The sequence below is a fragment of the Dermacentor albipictus genome, chromosome 2 (genome assembly GCF_038994185.2).
Source record: "Dermacentor albipictus isolate Rhodes 1998 colony chromosome 2, USDA_Dalb.pri_finalv2, whole genome shotgun sequence".
Classification (NCBI taxonomy): Eukaryota; Metazoa; Arthropoda; class Arachnida; order Ixodida; family Ixodidae; genus Dermacentor; species Dermacentor albipictus.
The window spans coordinates 157,595,422-157,618,723 of NC_091822.1; the positions used below are offsets into that span (position 1 = coordinate 157,595,422).

General features: G+C 45.6%; 1 protein-coding gene across 3 annotated transcripts in view; it reads left to right on the forward strand.

The window, feature by feature from the left end:
* LOC139056178 (uncharacterized) overlaps positions 1–23,302 on the forward strand; it is a 254,910-nt gene that overhangs the window by 47,028 nt on the left and 184,580 nt on the right. The window contains exon 1 of one of the 3 annotated variants that reach the window (XM_070534169.1): positions 4,191–4,326. The exons of the other annotated variants lie outside the window; for them this stretch is intronic. Coding sequence (XP_070390270.1) covers positions 4,321–4,326 — 6 coding nt within the window. The 5' untranslated portion in view covers positions 4,191–4,320. Of the gene's footprint in view, positions 1–4,190; positions 4,327–23,302 lie in introns of those variants that run through there. 3 annotated transcript variants of the gene reach the window in all.

A 23,302-nucleotide genomic window follows, 5' to 3' on the forward strand; every position in this document is an offset into this window, starting at 1 on the left:
ACCCACCCTTCTGCTTTGCCTCTCCAGGTCAGTGAGCATGCATTGCAATTGGTCCCCTGAGTTACTAAGCAAGGCAACATCATCAGCGAATCGCAAGTTACTAAGGTATTCTCCATTAACTTTTATCCCCAATTCTTCCCAATCCAAGTCTCTGAATACCTCCTGTAAACACGCTGTGAATAGCATTGGAGATATCGTATCTCCCTGTCTGACGCCTTTCTTTATTGGGATTTTGTTGCTTGCTTTATGGAGGACTACGGTGGCTGTGGAGCCGCAATAGGTATCTTCCAGTATTTTTACATAGGGCTCATCTACACCCTGATTCCGTAATGCCTCCATGACTGCTGAGGTTTCGACTGCATCAAACGCTTTCTCGTAATCAATGAAAGCTATATACAGTAAAAGCTCGTTAATTCGAACCGCAAGGGGAAGCCGCTTCAGTTCGAATTAACGAAAGTTCGAACTAACGAAAGTGAAGGAGAGCAACAGTACACTGCGATTTGGAAGCAGTAGGGAATGTCAGAAATTTGGCGTGTCAGAAAGTGATGGCGTGTGCCGCGGGCACACGCCATCTTCAAGTCGAAGCTCTGGGTCCGACTGTGCCACACCACCGATGTCCACCGAAACGAACGTTAGCCGAGGCTTAACACCATCACAATGAATCGCGACGGCCGATACCTCCTAAGCTGAAAACAGAGGTACACAACCGATGAAGACTGCCGAGACAAAGACACCGAACATGTGAAGGTGGCGAAGGCCCTGATTCGTTGGTTCTTGATTGCAAGCGCAGCTGCGACGTACTTTATTCGCTGTGTTTTGGCGTTTGCCGTGCCATCTCCACACAGCATTAGCAGCTGTACAAGATTTGCAAAGCCTCCGCGATTCGCAACGAGCAAGAAGTCTCGGAGGTTACGTAGAACGGAGAGGCGGCAGCCGCCGCTGCCTTCTGGCTGAGCCCGCGTCGGTTAGATTTTTTTCCGATTTTGCCTTCTCTCGCCGTTCTCTCCGTTTAGGAGGCAATACAACCTTGTGTGTAGGCAGTAGGCGCGTTTCTCTGGCCGTGTGCCTGGCGAGCGTAGTTCGAATTATCCGTGAGGGAACCTTCTCGCGTTCGATTTAACGGACTTTTTTATACATAGACTTCTGTGGAGCTTGGCCGGACCAAATCGTACAGTTCGAATTATCCATAAATTCGAATTATTGAAGTTCGAATTAACGAGCTTTCACTGTATAAGGGTTGGTTATATTCTGCACATTTCTCTATCACTTGATTTATAGTGTGAATATGGTCTATTGTTGAGTAGCCTTTACGGAATCCTGCCTGGTCCTTTGGTTGACAGAAGTCTAAGGTGTTCCTGATTCTATTTGCAATTACCTTAGTAAATACTTTGTAGGCAACGGACAGTAAGCTGATCGGTCTATAATTTTTCAAGCCTTTGGCGTCCCCTTTCTTATGGATTAGGATTATGTTAGCGTTCTTCCATGATTCATATTCCATATTATTTCATACACTCTTAAAACGGTTGCACCCTTTGGGGTGTATATTTGTCCCACAACAAAAATCGTCATCTGCCTTGCTTGCGTTTCCTTTCCTGAAAACTCGGCGCTCGCTACTTTGCTGTCGAGAATGCTGCGTCACACTGATAACGCGCATGCCGTTCGTGACTGGGAAGTACCGGGCTCGCAGCGTTAAAGAAAGGAAACGCGGGCAAGACAGACGACGATTATTGTTGTGGGACAAGATACGCCCCAAAGGGTGTAAACTTTTCTGAGAGTGTACACTCCAGCAAAAATTCACACCTTTTGGGGCGTATATTTGCAACACAACAATAATCGTCATTTGTCTTGCCCGCATTTCCTTTCCTGAAAACGCTGCGCCCGTTACTTTCCTGTCGAGAATGCTCTGTCATGCTGAAAACGCGCATGCCGTTCGTGACTTGGAAGTAGCGGGCTCGCCGCGTTAAAGATAAAATTGTAGCGCTGGCGAACAAGAACAGAGCGGTGACGTAGGCAACACGACGCTCACCATGCTGTCTTTTGGAAAGAGAAAGATAAAGTCGGGGCTACTGAGAAGGGGTGAACTAGTCGCGTAACAGAAGCAGCCGAGAGTAACAGCATATGGTAACAGCACGATGCGCCTCGGTGTTGCTTACACGTCTCCACTCTGTCCTCGTTCGCCAGCGCTGAAACGTTGGCAGCCCTATCGCTGTGGTGTATGTGGCTTCGCCGTTGCGCTGCTGTAGGTCCGAGGGCGCGGGTTCGAATGTCGGTCGCGCCGGCCGCGCTTCGACGAGGGCGAGAAACGCCCCAGTACCGTAAAAATAAAATAAATTATGGGGTTTTACGTGCCAAAACCACTTTCTGATTATGAGGCACGCCGTAGTGGAGGACTCCGGAAATTTCGACTACCTGGGGTGCTTTAACGTGCACCTAAATCTAAGTATACACGGGTGTTTTTGCGATTCGCCCCGATCGAAATGCGGCCGCCGTGGCCGTGATTCGATCCCGCGACCTCGTGCTCAGCAGCCTAACACCATGGGCACTGAGCAACCACGGCGGGTGCCCGAGTACCGTGCAATGGAGGAAGTTAAAGGCGGTTAAAGTTAATCCGGAGTCCCCAAACTAGGGCGTGCCTCGTAATCATATCGTAGTTTTTGCACGCAAAACCCCACGATTTAATTTTAAATTTCAGTGATGACAAACTGGCATTGGTCGGGGGCTCTGTACACCCGCAAATGGTCGCTGAACAAAAAGAGTGTTATTCGCAAAGTTCGGTGCGAAAGCTTCGTCTAAACAGATTACCACAGTCCGCGATATCCGATTTCTTTCGTTTCTTTTTCCTAGGGGGAGGGGGAAGCGAAATTTTTCTGACGCATTTTTTTGTATTCGTGGCTGGTTTCGGTGTACAGCGTTACGACACGAGTACAAACAAGACTGATTCACAGGACAGGTGCTGTCCCTGTCAGCGCGTATGTCTTGACCATCCGTATTCTTTGTCCCAGCGTTGTCGAGCAACCGAAACCGTCCGCGAATGCAGTACAGCTCGCCCGCCTTTCTGACCATTCGGTCTTTCGGATCGTTTCTACAAGCTTCTTTCTTTCTTTTTCGTTCGGTCATGCGCTTCAACTGTTACACAGCGTACGTGCACAGGTACGCGTTAAGCGCGACGCGGTACGGTACACTTACAAAGCCGCGGGTAAGTTTGCCACCGAACTTAAACAGGTAGTTCTCGAACGGTACGCCTACCCACCCCCACATTGCAGTCTTTCCAAACGGTCCGAGATCGCCTGGCGTCGCCTCCAGACCCGCACCTTTCCGTGCCCCCTAGTGTATTCGCACATCCACCCTGGTGTCATTGATCCACGCTGCTGCCTGTGCGGCGACGTTGCCTCCTTGAACCACATCCTCTGGGGCAGCCCGGAAGATCCCCCGCCCGCCGACCTCGTCTCGCCACCCCCCACCGACGAACAATGGGAGGCTCTTCTCTCCAGCACCGACCGAGACATCCAAACACTGGTCCTGGCACGAGCTGAAGACTCCATCGTGAAGTACAGCCTGGAAGCTCACGTAGCTTAGCCTCCCTTATCCTTTACCCCTTCTAATAATAAAGTTGACACTCACTCACTCACTCTCGACCTGTTGAGTGGTTCTGTTACTGTCTTGTCCTTGTGATAAGCGGCGCTCCTCGCATTGGGTGGAAGGGAGGACAAGAAATTTATAGGCTGTTCAGCGGTCCGCGTCGCCGCCCGTCACCTCAAATCTCGCGAAAGCCTTGTATACGATCGGCAGGGGACTCACCTGGTCCTCACGTCGCCATTTCTTCTGACTCTCGGTAATAGCTTCGCTTCCGTCAATTAGGTGGAATCAGACGGCATGAAAGCGCACCGTAAAGTTGTTTTAGGTGGTACCGAAAAGCCGATGCTGACAGAAACGAGAGCAGTCATATCTTCTCCGTCCGCTTATTGCGTCCTCACAGTGAAATGATACCAGACGACAAAGAAAGAAAGCATGGAAGGCAATACGTCTAAGCGGCGCAGAAGCGCCTACCGTCTGCTTGCAGGGAGCACAAGCTAAAATAAGAAGATAAAATTTACGCGTCGAACTCGGCGCGCCGACTGATAAGAAGCGTAAACAGAGGTCTTATCAGTTTTGCTTCTCGGCGCAAACGCCACAAACTCGCCCGCACGTAGACACGCGAGGTGTATGGGCGACGACGGCGGCAATCGGCTTTGTCGCGGAAGCGGAAGCGAAAAAAAAATATTTTGGGTGCCTTGACGGAAACGAAGGAAGCACTGCGTTGTCGTCGGGTGTCGAGCCGAAATGCCTGTGAGTAAACAATTGCTGCCGCTGTTCAATGTTCGTTGTTTTAAACTGTTGATGGTTTCCTTGGGCCGCTATATTGTAGCGATGCCTTATGTCTTATTCTATGCTATTCTTATCATCCACCACACACGGCCGCCTGATCCCGTTGATAATGTGGGCAGACCGTCGCTCTGACCACTGGCCAAACGCGAAAAGCCTAGAATCATAGGCTTTTCGCATAGAATCATAGGCATAGAGGCATAGAATCGGAAAAAAAGGCATAGAATCGGAAAAAGGCATCGCTACAAAATACCGGCCCTGGTGATTGCTGCCTAGCTATCCCCCCCAACAGCGATTATAGAGTGGCAGTGAGGGAAGTGTGAACTGTGTGAGCTTTTTTTTTAATTTTCACGTGCGGCCGTTATCGCATGCAGATTTCGCGATTGGGAAATGACACTAAATTTGACCTCTTCTGGTTTGCTGTCGCGAATTCTGGACACACCGAAGCTGAGCTCATAAATCTGAACGGGAGGCTGAAGCGAGTGCCGTGCTGATTTTGACGTCATGTGTAGCCACGCAAAAAAATGCGTCAGCCTGTCGCCATTTCCGAATTGGGAAAAGAACCCTTCGCGCATGGTGCCTCCAACGAGGGGGAACCTTCCAAGAACCTTGTGCGCCGCCATCCGAGTCGCCACCTCTGCAATACCGACTGTTTTTCAGACTGCCATGAGGTGCGAGATGGTTTACCTGCGAAGTCCGAGTTTGTTCGGTGCGAAAGCACGCACGTATAAAGGCGTTATTTTGCGTTAGATGTCCGTGACACTTTTCTTTCGGAGAGTTTACGGATCTCACTTTTGGTAGCATATTGTGTGAGTAATTTTACACGTTCTTTCGTCGCATATACAAGCATTTCTAAATGCAATTTGAATAGTTTTCTGCGGACGAAAAGATTTCAGGCTGTGAGAGGTTGAGGGCATGCACGCATTTGCAAGATAGAAATACGGACATTAATTACGCTGAAAGCTGGGAAATTGTTTTGCTAGCGAGTTCTCGGTCTGCACCATGCTGGCCGTTCCAGGAAGGGGATTGTCGCATTCCCAGTGTAACGAATCACCGTGCCGGTGGTGCTCCAGTGGCACTCCGATACAGGTACGTCGATGATTCAATCAGTCGCCAAGTTGCGATTGAAGTGTGCCACGTAGAGGGCTTGTAGAAGGCTGAGTGGACAACATTATTTCGACAAAAAACCGGAAATTGTTAAAGACCAGTAGGGCTTCGCTATACATTTACCTGCAGGGAAAGAATACACATTTGTGGCATACACATACACTCTCGCCCACATTTTGTGGGTGAGAGTACCTCCGTATGAATATAATCCGTGCTTTCCTACGCGCCCTGATTTTAGTGTAATTATGTGACCGGACTTTGTGTTTATTTTAGTGCACCTATTTTAGTGTGTTGCTGCGTGTCTGAGTTGACTTTCATTTCTAGTCTGGAAGGAAGGAATTAAGGAAGGAAGGAAGGAAGGAAGGAAGGAAGGAAGGAAGGAAGGAAGGAAGGAAGGAAGGAAGGAAGGAAGGAAGGAAGGAAGGAAGGAAAAAGTGGAGAAGGAAAGGCAAGGAGGCTAACTAGTTTAGCTTAACCGGTTTGCTACCCTACACATGGGAGCAGGATGGGGGGATGAAAGATGGGGAGAAAAGATAAGGAAAGAGAGAGCCCCATAGTCCATCTCAGCTTACCAGGAATCGGGAAAAAGTCTGAGCTGTCGTCGCCTGTGCTGAAACAACTGTCTCTGCTTCTTCTGCACGAGAGGTACGCGGACAGTGTACATATTTATACTGATGGTTCCACGAACATCCAGTGTTCGTCCGGTGCTGTGGTCGTCCCAGCAAGAAGCTATTATCATCAGCTTTAGGACTGACCACCCAACGACATCGACATCTGCGGAACTAGCTGCTCTTCGCGCTGCACTTCGTTTCGTCAATCGGGAACCACCTCGACAATGGTCAATCTTCAGTGACTCAAAGGCAGCCCTACAATCTGTGCTATAAGCTCTGCGTCGCGGGCCATTCGAACAGCTCCTGTTCAATATTAGATGCCTACTCCATACATCTCATGAGGAAGGACATCACGTGACGTTTCAGTGGCTGCCAAGTCACTGCGGCGTCATAGGAAATGAAGACGCCGATAAAGCCGCTCGGGCAGCTCTTGAAGACACACAGCAAGAGGCCATACCACTTTCGCGGTCCGACGCAGCCAGCAGACTTCGAGTGCTTGCACGGGAGATCACGCTCTCTCTATGGTGCACACCAAGCAGCCAGCCCAACCGGAGCAATCGTTAATACGACCTGCCTTCTTTGATGCATCTCTGTATGTGAACTGGACTCCGCCGAAGTGAGGCCACCCTACTTTTTCGCTTATGGCTAGGGGTGGCCTTCAAGAAATCTTACTCATTTTGCATTGGAATGACCGACAGCGCTCTCTGCAATGCCTGCATTTCAATGGAGACGCTGGAACACATTCTGTGCGACTGTCCTGAATGTAATGTTCAGAGACAGTCCCTGGCGTCCGTTCTAGCGCACCTTGACAGTAGACCATTGTAAGTTGCAACTATTTTCACATATCGCCGACAGAAGACATCGCAGCTGAAGGTGACGAAGGGACTACTTCGGTTTATGAAGGAGACGGGCTTGGACAAGCGGCTGTGACAGTGATGTCACGTACCGCGCAAGAGTGACAGACTGTAGCTAACGATGTGTATGCCATGTTATGTGAACGTCTAGTGTGGCATTAGCGTACTTATGTCACTGGACTTTGTGTTATTGTGATTCGGATTTTTTTTTAGTATACTGGTGTTGATTCTTTCTTTTTTTTGCATCTCTATGCGAAAAGGAGTAGCCGCTGCCAATAAAAGGAGACAACGTATTATAATAAAAAAATTATACAGTTTTGTGATGTAGTTGTGAATCAGCCTGTGTATTGCACGGGTAGTTTACATAGGCAGATAAGCCTCGATCATTTAGAAAAGAAAGAGTTACGTTTGTCAGCATGCTATACAGAGCGCGCGTTTTACTGCGCTAAATAGTAACGAGTTTGTTATCCGGGTATCTCTCTAACATCGCGGCTGCTTGCGATATCCTTTCCTCTCGTAAAAGCGTGCTTAGAAGCGTCGAGAACCAAACTTAGAAGACACAACCTCAAGAGCGCCGAGTCAATGACAGCTGCAAGCAGCTCTACTGCAATGCATTCTTTCACGTGACTTAGAAACCTCAGTCATACAACTTAACGAACGCTTACATAAGTACTGCTCAAGATATAACCCCCGTATTCAGAAATGCATATTGTAGCCCATGCTTGACTTGATATAAATGACGCCTGATGCGAACGGGCTCAAGACGCTTATTGAGTTTCCTTCGGTGCGTTCCTGACAGGCGTCATTTAAATCCAAGTCAAGCGCGCGCTTCAAGTTGAAATGCGTTTCTTAATACGGGGGTAATTCTTCACTTGAACTCCACTGTAGACATAGAGGGATGACGAAACCGGCAGTTCTCTCCGACATACGCTTGAGTAATTGAGGTACAGCAAATCCAAAGATATACTACACCTCAACAACAGAACACATATACAGAAGGGACTGTGAGGGCCGCAGATTCCCGTGTGGAGACTTCGGCTTGAACGGAGGCGTCAGCGTCTCGAGTACGCTTCAGGTACAGACAACGTGGGAGCTCGTGGCGCCCTGAATCTCAGAATTGACTAATACTTTTATGCGCAATCCTGTTCCCGTTGCAGCACGTTTACTCATTTCGCAAGACTTTATAGGCTTCCTTTCAGTCACGAAATCCGTTTAATAAATTTTGTGATCACCATCTTGCATTACACGAAAGCAAAACTGCGTTTCACAACTAACATTTTCTTATATATATATACATATATATATATATATATATATATATATATATATATATATATATATATATATATATATATATATATATATATATATATATATATATATATATATATATATGTATATATATATATATACATATATAAGAAAATATATGCGGGCAATACAACGCCGTTGGTGGAAATGCTTATCTTTCTTACTCGACTGGGTTACAAGAGCGGTGCATATATTGCCTGGGATGCAGCTAACGAGCAATGAGAAGTGAAGAACAATCCACAGTGTTGTTCAGACAAATTTCGAGATATATTATGGTCTGCCTCGCCGAACTTGCAGTCACAGGAGCTTGGTTAGGTATGACTGCATGGAAGAAGACGAAAAAGGGAGCTCTTCGTTGTTGAATCTGTCTGTGTTCTTTAAGGTATATCGAAGGGAACAAAAGTTATTTTTTTATGTTACGTTTAACGCGAACACCTAAAAGCATTTTGGAGGGCGCAGCAAGATTATGCAACACCATTTTCATTTCATTGCGTTACGGGATAAGACGACAAGGAGATGTGTTTGTTCGTGTGGCCTTAGTATACTCATAAGCCCTAACTTCAACCACGAAAGAAAACATTTTATGGTGTCAGATGCTGTCTTTATCTGATCCTCTAATACCTTTCGACATCTCTGACTGCATATAGGCTTGCTCTGCACATTCCGTTATTTCATTTTGTCTGCCATGCGACAAGGATTCGCCCTCCAAGCAGCAAACCTCTCTTTTAAATCGGGTCATTAAAACAAATAAAACAGCACCCAAGGATAGTAGCGCAAACATTTCAATAAATAAAAGTATTAAAGCAACGCGATGAGGTAACAACGTCGCTTTTCTCGCGGATGGTTTCCGAAGATTGTGTCGCAACGCCATCGTCACACGTGTATTAGTCAAACAATCCCTTTCTTCTTAGCAATCTACGGACTCCAGTCTGCTTGCAAGAGTTGTTTCAGAGAAGCATCGTTCAGAATCCGTCTACTGAAAACGTTCCGCTGGCTGAGCTAACATAAATAAGTGTGATTCGATGTAGGAAGCAGAAAAACTTCACGAACGAAGATGTATTCAAAGACCAACGTTTCGATCTCTATGAGGCCTGCAAAAGTGAAAAGTTCGGAAGATCAAATGGCATGACGAAAAAAAATGTCCACAGAAGAATGAGTGCAGTCGATCTGCGTGGATCATATCTGAGCCCAGATTCTTCGATTTGCCCCGTATATCGACTAAGTTTTCAACTTTTGAACGAATCATGCACAGCCGTGCACATATACACGTAAGCTCGTATCGCCACTGATTCGATTACTTCAAGCGAAGAATGTAGTTTTACGTAACATATCAAACTACAAAACGACCCATATCAGTAGCTTTCTTTTTTTTTTATTCCTGTTTTATTTTATTAGACGCGACTACGGGAAGGATGGAAAGAGGTCTTCCCGCAATCACGAACTTAGAAACTTTTTTTTTGAAGTCGAGGTTTTGACGGAAGCCCGTCTGGTCGGGAGGCATGATGAAGAAGGGTAAAAAGAAGGACACCGACCACTGAATGAATACAAGAAAAGAAGCGAAGGCCCCAGCCGCCGATCTAGAGTCTTTGTAGATTTGCGATCTACTATCGTCCGGGAGGGCAAGAGAGACCCTTGAGGGAATATAATCTTTTATAAGATGTGGAATTGAGGATCGAACTTCTGTGATCGATGACAATGGTAGCGAACCTTTTCGAGGGGTCATACTGGGCGGCATCTACGAAGCAAGCCGAGCGATCGAGGTTCGTCCCTAACGTGTCTGTGTAGAGCTACGGCCCAGGCCCTGCACCTACCGGTATTGTGCTGTGGATGAACGTTACGAAGGAAAGGAGAGGCCCGAATGCTGGCCCTTTGGACGTCAGAGAACTGATGTCGCCACTGGGCAATGATCTTGAGGTTGAGGCCGAGTACGGCCAAAATCTTGCTTCCGGCAGGCCCAAACGACAGCCGAGCTAGCTGAGCAGATTCCTGCGCATTGATGATTCCTTCCAAGGTGTTCTGAACCCCTAGCTGCATGAGTCGCTCTGTAGTGGCTTGCATGGGAATGCCCAGCACCCTCTTGATGCCATTCCGAATTAGCGTGTCCGGCTTGTTCTTTTTGTGGCCGTGCCAGCAGTGCATGGCCGACACGTACATGATGTAGCTCATGAAGAAGGCGTGAAAGAGCCTGAGGAGGTTGTCTTCTCCGAGACCCCCACCCCTCCCCCGCCTGTTGGAGACCCTGTTGATTAGTCTGATCGTGTTCTCCGTCTTCATAGTGATATTGCTGATCGTTCCAACCGTTGCAGCCGTTCGACTCTATCAGCATGCAGAGAACTCTAAGGTCATCCACCCTGGGAATGGTATTACTGTTACTCGTGTGGACGTTTATGTCGACTGCCGTCAGCGGCATCCAGCCCTTGGGTTTGGGGGACCCTACTGACAGGCCTCTATAGGAGGAACCTAGACTTGCTCAATTTAGCAAGAAAAAAAATCATATTTGTTAGTGCCCAAACATTGACAGGTTCGATGAAGCAGCTGATTATGATGATGCGCCACCTGGACCTATATGGTTCTATGAGAATTGCAATTTGGAGCTAACCTTTATTTCTCTACATGTGTGCTGATATGTAAACTGAGTTCCGAAGCTCTTTGTGTTACGCAAGGTTTCTGTTCAATAAAACTTCGCTTTTTTTTCCGCACAACTAATATTTTTGATGTGTTGCTCTCGCTGTATCTTTAATGCATTAACAATTTCACAAACACTAGAGGCGGATTCGCGCCGTCGTGCTGTCATGGTATTGTACCCGCACGTACGCCTCACTTGTGGAAGTTAGAAGGACGCCAGAGGGTCGAAGTGCGTCGGGACCCACCACGGTTGCTCAGTGGCTATAGTGTTGGGCTGCTGAGCACGTGTTATCTGTTCTCTCCCACTGTCCCCTTCTTTATTTGCGGTCAATATGACGTGCAGTAAACACCAGCTAGGCCAAACAGAAGTTCTTCTGCTGAGCACGAGGTCGCGGGATCGCATCCCGGTCACGGCGGCCACATTTCGATGGGGCGAAAATACCCGTGTACTTATATTAGAGTTTTGGCCAAGCCCCTTTGGGCATAAAAACACCGCGGTTGCGCGCACTAATCTGAGCGGAACAGACAGTTGACTTCAAGCTAAAGCTGTACAAATCCTTTCTTCGGGCACCGTCGAATGCCGACGGTATTCGTTCAGTCTCGTCTCGTGCATCACGGAAGAGCGAGGCCACCAGCGTCGCTTGCAGTGCCCCTAATCCCGCCAGCGTTCTGAGACGCATTCAGCGCAACGCTCAGCCTTGCTATCGCTTTCAATCCTTCGCCTGCGGGCGAAACTGCCAATTATCAGTGCGAAGCATTCGTCTGAGAGTGAAGCTAATTTTTGGAACTGCAACTCGTCTCGCAGATTTGATGGGCTGACTCCGAAAAGAGGGCAGTTCAAAATTATGAGCCACTGGGAATGTGACCCCGGGGTAACTGCGCTCGTACCACTGGGTACGCGGGTTTGTGCGTCTGGGACCAATGGTATAGCCGTGATAATCCGGATATATGTATTTATAGAAATAAAATAAACAAAACTAATGAGCCATCCCACACTGTGTAGGTGGATGAGCAGCGAAGCTCATCCTATCGCCGTTGAGCTTCGCAAGATGCACCGGCACATGCTGGTACATATAACCGTTCGTCGTCAAGAAACGTGGAACCGCACCCTTTAACAGAGCCTCCTTACGCGTACCACACATACACTCTTAGCACGGTAACGTTTACTAAAGGGGTATATTCTCACAGATTTGTGCACCTTTAACTTATAAGTTACAAATCAACCTTTACAAATTTCACTTTTATTAAAGGTAAGAAAGCGTGCACCTCAACTAGAGGTTACAACACTTTAACCTCTAGTATAGGCATACAGTATTGAGTGCCTTTGCCTAAATCTAAAGGTTACTTTTACAATATACCGGTTGAACGATTAAAATGTTCACACAAAGCGGCTTGCAGGAGGTCCCAGATGGAAACCGTGCTGCGCATGCTCCGTATATAGAGCCGGTGTCGCCTAGCAACGGGGACGCGGCTCTTCTTTCTGCGGTATGTTTCATAAAAGCCCGTTGCTCTGCGCATGCTCCGCCAAGGCAGTTGTCGCCTAGCAACAAAGGTGCGTCTCTTCCTTCTTTCGCGCTTCTTTCTGCTTGCGCCTCTTCTTTCTTACGCGCTTCTTTCCGCGGCCGGATTAAGCAGACTACAACCGTGCGCGGAGAAATGTGAGCCTTCGCGGAGGAAGCCCCTCGGCCAGTCCTTTCCGGACGCTGCCTTTACATGCGCTTGCGCTTCTAAATAGTTCACGTGTCAACCTCGTGCGGTTTTCGGGACAAAGGGTGTCCCTGTGTCTCTCTGAACCTTAGTAAGAAAAAAGAAAAAAAACAAACATTGCGTTTTGCAGGCAACCTAGACCTTACGCATACAGCAACATCTCTTGTTTGGCCTAAAAATTATTAAGACAAAATGCAGCCTACTACCCCAAAATGTACAACAAAGGTGAACGCGGGAGCCAGAGAAATTTCTTTACTTTTGAATAGTATATTGTAAGTGACAGACTCATTCTTTTGGGCTACAGTTCTGTGGCTGCTAATCAATAAATGAGGCAAATTTTCGCTTTGCCAACGACAAGTGTTCAGACTTTTGGCTCGCGCTGTTGCGGTTTTTATCCTCCTGCACATGCGTTTGTGTTTACTCGGTGGATTGTTCCTAAGGTATCATCTAGCACGCGAAAATGAAAAAAAAAATGAATTTCAGCTCACTGATTCTACGTTTTAATTTTTGCATGCTGAATGATACCCTTGGTACAATCCACACAGTAAACGCAAATGCATGCGCAGGAGAAAAACACAGCACGGGTAAAGGGCCTGAACACTTGCCGTTGTTCATAAGCAAAGCAAAAATTTGCTTCATTTATTGCTAATAGCTACACAATTGTACCCAAAAACAGTATGCGTCTGTCACTTGCTATGCCATTCGTAAGTGGAGATCTGTACTCCCGCACTCCTCTTTGTTGTGCTTTGTGATAGCTAGAGAATTTTTTTACTAGATATCATTGCAGTCGAAGAGATGTTACGGCTTGCGTAAGTTGCCAGCAAAACGCAGTTTTTTCTTTTTTTTTTTTTGCTTAGGCTGAGAGAGACACAGGGACACCCTTTCCTGTGGTAACTACACGAGGTGGACAGGTGAACTATTTCGAAGCGCAACCACGTGTAAAGACAATGTCCAAAAACGACTGGCCGAGGGGCGTCCTCCGCGAGGGCTCACGTTTCTCCGGGCATGGTTGTCGGCTGCTTAATCCGACCGCGAAAAGAAGCGCGCAAGAAAGAAGAGGCGCAAGCAGAGAGAACCGCAAAAGAAGGAAATGACGCACCTCTGTTGTTTGGCGGCAGCCGACTCGGTGCACCATGCGGAGATTTGGCTTTTATGGAACAAAACCCAAGGTGGCACCTCCCCGTTGCTAGGCCGCACCCGGCTCGTCGGACCATGTAAAGAGCGGGGCCCACAAGAAATTCTCTGAAAAATAAAAGGAACGCTCAACTGAATGTGGTGTCAAAAGTTTACTTTCATTTAAATCACTTAAATCGTTGTATTTCAGCCAACGAAGGGCTACCATGATACTACTATACTGTATCACTTGGGATTTCTGACGAAATGAAACTCCCTGTGCGGCACCTTTTGAGCAAATATCTAACGGTAATGTTCTCAAAAATACAGTTCAAAACACAATTTGAACGCCTGAGGAGGAGGCACCGTTAGCTTGTATAAATAATCTGAGTATAAATTGACAGTTCCACAGGCAGTATAAGGTTAACTTCAGAATGCAACATCTTTATTTGAAAATACAACATAGAATACACCAGAAGTACAGCAGGCCTTGCTGGCACATGACAAGATCTGAAAATTCAACAGAATACTATCACTTGCATCATAACACAGGAATTTTTAAAATCATATCACCGTGTTTCAGCCATGCATGTCGTCAATAACTTCGTGTTAACTGCCCATGTAAGAACTTGTACTGCTGTCAGGAAGCAAGAAAACAAGGCAAAGATTAGTATATGATATTGCAGGAACAAAAACTGGACACTTGTGTTCAGATCCACATTGGACACTACACAAAAAAAGCTTTACACATCAATGTGCAGCATTAGAGCAGGTCAATAAAGACGTTGCCAATGCACTGTAGCCTATGCAAAGAATATACAAAGTATTGGCTATAGGTGAACCTAAAAAAGAAGACTGGACCACAAGGCCATGCATGCATGCAGCCCATCTATACCTGAGCAACGTTTCCTTAGTGTTAGCATTGACCACCACTGGCATCAAAAGACAACTTGTTGCTCTTACAAACATCAGACAAAGCTTAACCAGAAGATGAGCGAAGTGCTGGCTTGTGGGCCAAATGACAAAAGGCTGGAAGTGGTGATGCTTACAGCATAGTGAACTCTCAGTTTAGATCCTTGTGACAATGCAAACGTGAACATTTTTTTATTAAAATTACTACAAGACACATTTTACTGTCTAGCTAACAATGTCAAGGATGGGATTCAAACTTCTTGAATGCACTACCTATATAAAATAAATATTGAAAAAGGTCATTTGGGCACTGCTATGCAGAGTACTGCACAATTACTCTATCATCTAGAGGCTAGCAGTTAGAATAACTCAGTGACAGTGTGACAACCAGCTATGACCGCTGGATACATGACAACAGATTTCACAAAACACTGCTTCAATTCATACACAACACAGGCCTCACAGCACACATATAATACACATATACGCGCCAAGAATTACGCCTTAAGGGCAAGCCTTCATCGCAATAAAAAAAAAGAATAACTCAGTGACAAAGAAAGGCCGCCATAATTCACATTGCACGAATTTAAGAATTTTGAGCAGCTAAATAAAGTACTTGTGCACAATACTAAATGCCACTTGCATGAATGGATGTATTACCTCAGCAATTTTCAATAAAACAGTTATAGAAAGGCATGCAACTGTAATGCACAAAATGATGCATCTGTTCACCACCTCCTGTCAACAAGTGAACATTAATGCAAGGTGAAAATTGTTAACTAGACTTTGAATCAAATCACATTCTTTTTCTTCAGAAGAGCAAAGAAACACTTCAATCTGTTATTTATGAGCCCTCTAGGCACAACATTGCTGGGAAGCACAAGTTTCTGCATCAGCGCCAGGAATGGTGCAAATGCATATGGATAATCGAGGTTCTTGATGTAGTAGGTTAAAATACAATAAATTACAGCTAGCTCCAGGCTGCCGTTCGAGACCCAAATTATTTCTTGCCTGCTGCCAGCATAAACACACGTGTGTTCGCTGCATGTGTAGACGTGGGGAGCCGCAATCTGGATATCACCACTGGGCAGTGGAGCCTACAAGGACACTTGGAGCCTATAAACATTCGCCTATCAAACATTAAATATGCACAGTATAATGTGAACTGACGAAGTAAAATTTATCAAAAACGTGCAGTACTGCAGATGCAGAGCACAACTCAACCCGAAAGAGCCCAACCATTCTACATCAAGGAAAATTAGAACTGGCTCACCTTTAGCTCTCATTAAAGTATGCAGGAAAAAGCAATGAAATGTTATTTTACAGAAAGTAATCAGTATAATACCAATTTTCGTTTGTTTGCTCAACTATATACAACTGAAATCTCACTAAAGGATACTACTGTTTAGCGCGTAATTATGCCCTGTTCCCACAAGATACGCATTAACGAGATTTCACCAGGTAAATTGGTGCAGCATCGCACACTTCATGAGCTGGCTGTGTGCACGTTCCGTCCGGCAGGATGTCTCTTACGGTTTTTGCTTACCTCACCTTTAACTTTCAAATGCACTAAATCACATTTAAGTTAAATTGTTAAATATAATTTAACAATTTCATCTAATTTCATTAATTTATTCCTTCTCTACATTCTGTGCCTTCATGTGTTAATTATCGTGCAGTCTAGCTAAACGGAAGTAGTGAATAAAAAATAGCACCAAAATACTACCATACCTCAATTTAAGCGCATATAAAGTATGAGCAATGCCTCCATCCTTAGTATTATTTCAGGGGAAGAAAATCTAAGGCGACAACACTAAATTGTGTAATGATGCTCCGCTCGACTCGCACCACTGACCAATACAAATGATAATGCTACAATATAAGTACTGGACAGGAACACAGATGTGAGTAAAAGTAATCACAAGGTGAATGCAGAGAGCTTTCTGGACGATATGTGAAAAGTTTACAAATGAGTGTAATATTTAGTATCGTTACATTTGAGATGTTTTCCTTATGAACTAGTAAATTATATTTCACATCACATACCTTGGCCGCATTCAGTATCGCGGATCTCTTTGTCCATGGCAACCACTGGGATGTCAAGTGGGGGCTCTTGCACATGGGACTACGGTGCGGAGTCTGAAACAAACAAGTGAAAACAAAGCACCCAATAAAACCAATTCTTTCCTGTATGCGCTATGCATTTACCTTTAGAGCAGCCAGGCTGTGATTCTGGCACAGGCATTCAGGTCGATTCATTTTCTATGGAGGCACCAACTGGGACAGTCCTCTCTAAAGCAAAAAAAAAGGAAAAGAATATATATAGATCTCACGCACTGTGGGAATCGATGCAAGCAAAGCTTTCTGTGCTGTTTGCGTTCAGTGGCAATATTTGGCGGTGATGCTGACGGCCTACGACAGTCGTGATGCGATGTTAAATCTTACCTTACGTGCACCACTTGTGTTTGCCTACGTAGTACACCAAACAGCGAGGCGTGTTTGCTCGAGGCATTGTTGTGCGCCATTGTTCGTATGCTGCAAGCAATTTAGCACTGCCATTCTCCACACGGGCGCATGGTATCGTGGCTGAAATGTTTATTTGCTCGACAGCCGCTTGCGTGTTGTCTTGACGCTGCGTGTTGTCGTCTTGACGCTGCGGTACTGAGTGCAGATTTGCGTCTGCACGCCTGCACAGTTGTCATCATGTACAAGCTTGCAGGGTGTTTATTTTTCAGAAATAGCAGAAACGTGCCATTTCATTCTTAAACTAGCATTTTTACAGTTTCTCCGCAACTGTTGCCATGTCTAGTAGCGACTTTTCTTTTATTCAAGCGACCCCAAATGAAGCATGCTTTCTGGTGGCGTCTTTCCATTCTTCCACGATCATACTATGTATGCAAGGCGCCACGAGCGAATATCAACTATTATTCATCCGTTTGGTCAGGGCTTTGGCTTTACAAATTCTCTGTATTATCTTTCCATTGACTATCTCCCCTCTGGAAATTTGCACGTGAGTACAAAAGCGCTGCAGCTTCTACAATGCTTATACCGCAGGCTAACGCGTAATTACAGCGCTCCAGAGGTAATTGTGTCGATGGCCGAGGAGTTTCAGTTCAGTTCAGTTCAGTTCAGTTTATTACCTTAAAGGTCCCCCGTAGGGGCATTACATAAGGGGTGGGTTTTTATAAGATAGCAAAACATCGTCATAAATAATTATTTAACAAAATGGTCGGTTACAAGTTGTGTGAACGAAGATGGACAAGTCGTAATAGCGATGTTGGCGGGAAGGCCATTCCAGTCTGTGGCGGTACGGAAGAAAAAGGAGGCTGCGAAGGTGGTTGTCCGTGCACGTGGCCGTGCCACTTGAAGTGGATGGCTGGTGCGGTGAGATATGCGTGCTGCTGCTGTTATGTAAGGCTCTTGATTAAGGGAAGAAAAGAAGAACTTGTGGTATAGGGAAAGACTGGAAATGCGACGTCGACGTGAAAGCATTGACAAGCCCGATTCTGATTTCAGTGATGAAACGCTGACGTCGTATGAATATGAGGTATGAATGAATCTAACAGCACGATTTTGAACTGATTCTAATGCGTCGGTGAGATATGCTTGATGCGGGTTCCAGATAGCTGACGCGTATTCCAGTTTCGGCCTGACAAGTGACTTATATGCTAGTAATTTTAAATCTGATGGGACCTGCCATAGGTTACGTTTTAGAAAACCTAAGGTTTTGTTAGCTGCAGAGATAATGCTAGTGACATGTGCGCGCCAAGACAAATCGTGAGACAGGGTTACACCTAGATATTTATAGGATTGTACTGATTCTAATGGTGTGGTATTTATTTCATATGGGAAGAAGGAAGGGTTGCGACGGCGGGAGAAGGACACGAATTTACATTTCTTGGCGTTAAGGGTCATCAGTGAATTGCTGCACCATTCTAAAACACTGTTAAGATCATTTTGGAGTGTAGTATGGTCAGATGAGTTATAGATAGAGCGGTAGATGACGCAGTCGTCTGCAAACATGCGTATATTACTGGAGACACACTGAGGTAAATCATTAATATATATTAAAAATAACAGGGGACCAAGAACAGATCCTTGGGGCACGCCAGAGGTTACTGGGAGGGGACTTGACAGGTTACCGTTTATAAAAACCATTTGTGTGCGATTAGACAAAAATTCAGTTATCCAAATTAGAACGTTAGGGTCCAAGTTCAACAGCTGAAGTTTTAGTAGCAAAAGTTGGTGGGATACTTTATCAAATGCCTTTGCAAAATCTAAAAAGATTGCGTCAGTTTGTACATTGATGTCAAGGTTATTATGCAAGTCATGAACGAAAATAGCTAATTGAGTTTCACAAGAGAAACCTTTGCGAAAACCATGTTGTGAAGGGTGAAAAAAGTTATTACTGTCCAAGAAGGCAATGATTTGAGAGTAGATGACATGTTCCATGATTTTGCACGGCACGCTTGTTAGTGAGATGGGTCGATAATTTAATGGGGAATTCCTGTTACCGGTTTTGTAGACTTTGTAGACAGGTTTTCAGAGGACATTGTGACGACTAAAGAACTCCAGAGGGCATTGTGGCGACGCCCGCGCAGTTCTTGCTGGAAAGGGCTCACAGACGTCACTCCCGCGTCCCTACTATGTACAAGTACAATGTAATTTCTCGTACACTGCGTACAATATATACATTACGTACTCAACCACTCCCCGACGCCGCGTGCAGGTCAGCGACAGCAGCAGCAGTGCAAAAGCCGAGGGAAGTGGCAAAGCAAGCTTCGCTTTAAAATATTTGATACACTAGGCAATCAAAAAAGCTTTGGCCAACATTCCACATTATACTAACCATACTGCACTGAGGAGAGACTAGATGTGCAAGCTTCCACAGATTCATGTGACACTGAGGCCTCGAACGGTGCCTGGCACATTGCATTGCACCTTTGCCTCGGCTGCATTTTTCGTTTCTGAAATTATAGACGCAACGAAACGACATCATTAGTGTTCACAAAGTAATGCAGAGCGCATTGCAGAGCTGTAGGCAAAAAAAAAAAAAGACGCGTGCATAAGCAAAATTCGTGCGAAAGCTATACAACATGTATTCTCTGGAACAACGCTGTATATAATTATACATCATTGTGCGAAATTGGAATGCAAGTTGTAAGAGAAGGGGTGACGTTGCGGTAAAAAGAGAATTGTGCATTCTTCGCAGTTAGTCAATGCTAACTACCGATTCCCATGTTAAATTACTGGCCCGTTTGACTAAAAGAAAATAGAAAAAACACGCATTTTTACCAAAAAAGCGAAGCACTAATAGCGATAGCAAAGCATTAGACCACTACTCAAACTAAGGTACGTAGTTTTACCTGCCGTAACAGTAATCATTAGCTTACTAATAACCATGGTGTCACGCGAGCACAGGCATTAATGAACATATCTCATTTGACGACCGCGAACAATCGCTATCAAGTTGACTTGAAGAACGCAGAGGGGAGCGAACGTTTGTTTTGTTGCTCCCTTCAACGCGTCTCCGAACTTTTGAGATTACGCGACCTCCAGCATACGCGCACCGAAAGAAAGCGGAAGTGCAACCACGAACCGCCTCGGCTTGCCCGACCTCTGCACACACCGCAGATTACCCCCAGGCCAGGGCGCGGGCAGTCACGCACCACCACAGCATGGCTAACGGAGGGTGCACGAGGCGAGTTGTACAATACTGAACGATTTCTGTCAAGTACATCAGCCCAAAGCACGGCGCCAGTACAAGAAACGTATTGTTGAGGTGATTTAGTTGCCCTGACACAACTCATCCCGCCGACAAGCTCAATATTTTAGAAAGGTCTAATCCAATATTTGCACAAAATGACAACATGACAACATCGAATTTAGCTCAATGTAAATCGAAGAGCATAAAGAAGCAAATATATCAACAATAACCTTTTTCAGAAACACTTACGCGCAGCGAGAGCATGCACTATGTCAAATGTTGAATTGCGAACTATAAAGAATTCACGTACTATCCACCCAAAAATAATTTAAAGCAAAAGTTCTGCTTACCGAGATCACATATTTTTCCGTGTGCATTTGGGACGTGGTCACAATAGTCACACCTCACCAGGATGTCACTTTCCGACAGGCGCAGAATGGTGTATCGCTTGCACTCACAACCCGGCTCGTTGCAGCGACCGCGCAACACACCGAAAAGGTCTCTGCTGCACAAAGGCATGAGGGTGCAGCGGATGGCGCAAGTTCCCAGTAGAAGCGGTAATAACTACTGCAGGCTACAAGTGGTGGCAGCACACAATGGTGATCGGATGGTATCCAAACAAGTCAAATATAATGACCGTCTCAGAACGACAGCAACGACAGGACGACAGCGCGCTATCCACTCCCGCCGGCTCCGAGCCTCCCGCTCCCGCTTAAAATCTTCCCAGCGTGCAACTCGAGTTATCTCGATTGGGCCGAGGAGGAGAGATGATAGCACCGTGGATGGCCGCGCTCCGGTGTGGCTGATGCCTGCTCGCTGCCGCCATGTTAGAAAAAGGCACTTAGAGGCACAAGCAAAAATGAAAAAAAAAATGAAAACAAGCAATGAATTACAGAAATAAATGTCAGAGGTGCCAGTGATGTTATTGGTGTGATGGTGGAAGCATTTCGTGTTTGGACAGTGGTAAAGATTTCATTTCTCAGTTGGCGGCTTCACACATTTAACGCTCTTTTCATCTGTCTATGTCTCCTAAAAAGACAACGGAGCGGACGGCGCTCGCTTTTATGTGAGTGTAGCGGCATCCTGTTGATTTCACTGAACGTTTGGCGCGTTTCGTGTCTGCTGTAACTTAAATTTGCGGTCGTTGTAATGCCAATCTTCGGCACAGCTTATAATGCCCAAAGAAAGTTGGCAGTGGAATCAGTTGCTACAAGTTTTTAAAATATCCTAAGTGCAATGCAGAATGGTTCGCCGACATGTAGGTTGTTTATTTCAAAGCAGTTACGCCGGTCCCGTAGCGCGTACCGCATCCCCAGCTCACTCGCCGCGCGTTTATACTGATGTACGCACGCTGCCTCGCTGGTACCGCGTGTCGGCATGGTTTTCTTAGGCACGTGCTTCTTGCACACTAACTATTAACCTCATCTTGAGCGGTTATGGTTGAAGCATGGAAAATTTTTGGTTGACAGCATCAAGGCAGTGCAGGGAATGAAACGAACCCGGTTAAAGGCAGAAAATGTATGCAGACAACTGAAAGGTTCTGCACCAGGTCATTTTAGTAGACAAGTTGAATTATATTGTTATATGATAGAACCGTCCAATGTTTTCAACAACCTTTTACTGAAGGACCCACCGTGTTCGTGTGCTTTTCTTCTACTGTTCTTTCTCGCCTCGTACATGAAATTTGTTAAAAAATATTCACTTTTTCTAAAGAAACTCGCCCGCTTTTGTTTCTCGTGTTGAAATACCGATGTTCCATGCCTGTCTCATGGTGGCTAGAATGCGTGCGAGAGCAGGGGGCTTCCGTCACGTTCGACTGCTGGGTTTACGCAGGCAGTGCATGCCACATCATTCGATGACACAGTCTTCGTTGCTGATACTTCAAATAAGGCTGTGCGCCAAGTATGGAGGGTCGTCAAAGAACAGCGCGCAGATGAACTTGCAAGTGCGATCGTGCTAGATTTATTTGTTGGTTTTAAATCGTGAAAAATGTAACTGCTTGGCTGACAGAAATTAAGACCGAATACAGCCCGAACTGCCGAAGTCCTACGTTTGTAATAACCAGATCATAAATGCAGAACACGAACACATTAGGATACATTTATCAGCAAACGTCCAATCCATGATGTAGGTCTCCTCACTGATGCGCTGCAGTGTTCTTTAGAGGTTAAAATCTAAAGGTTACAAGGCGCTTTGCGCTGAATTAACCTCTAAATCCGTCAATTTTTATTCTTGTAACCTACAGATGTATATATACGTAACAACATTTAATTAAAACATCAAGATATTTCGCATGTAACCTTTATTTTATAAGTTACTCGTGATTAAAGGTTACCATAAAAGGTACCGTGCTAAGAGTGTAGGTCTCCTCACTGATGCGCTGCAGTGTTCTTTAGAGGTTAAAATCTAAAGGTTACAAGGCGCTTTGCGCTGAATTAACCTCTAAATCCGTCAATTTTTATTCTTGTAACCTACAGATGTATATATACGTAAGAACATTTAATTAAAACATCAAGATATTTCGCATGTAACCTTTATTTTATAAGTTACTCGTGATTAAAGGTTACCATAAAAGGTACCGTGCTAAGAGTGTACATGAAAGACCGACACATACTCGCAGGGGAAGCACCGCATTAACGTTAACGTTGCCGCTTCCTGTCGTCCCTCCCGGCGGCGATAGTAGTGAGGTCGTTATCGAAACATAGTCTGTCACAGACGTAGCCGGTAGACAGCCGAAATGACGATCAAGGAAGTCTCTGCTCCGCCAAGCCCCGAGCCTACAAGCGCGAGCCAACGTCGCGAGCGGGCCAATGGCAATTTAGGGGCCGTTTCAATCCTACAGACGCCACAAATCGGCTTTTGCGCTCAATGAGCCATTTGACGCATTCGCATCAATAATATCGTCCGACAACCGCATTTGAACAGAGGACTAACAGCACAGAAGCCCAGTACCAGAAGCATTACGCCATTTACCGCTTCTTCTTCTTCTTTCT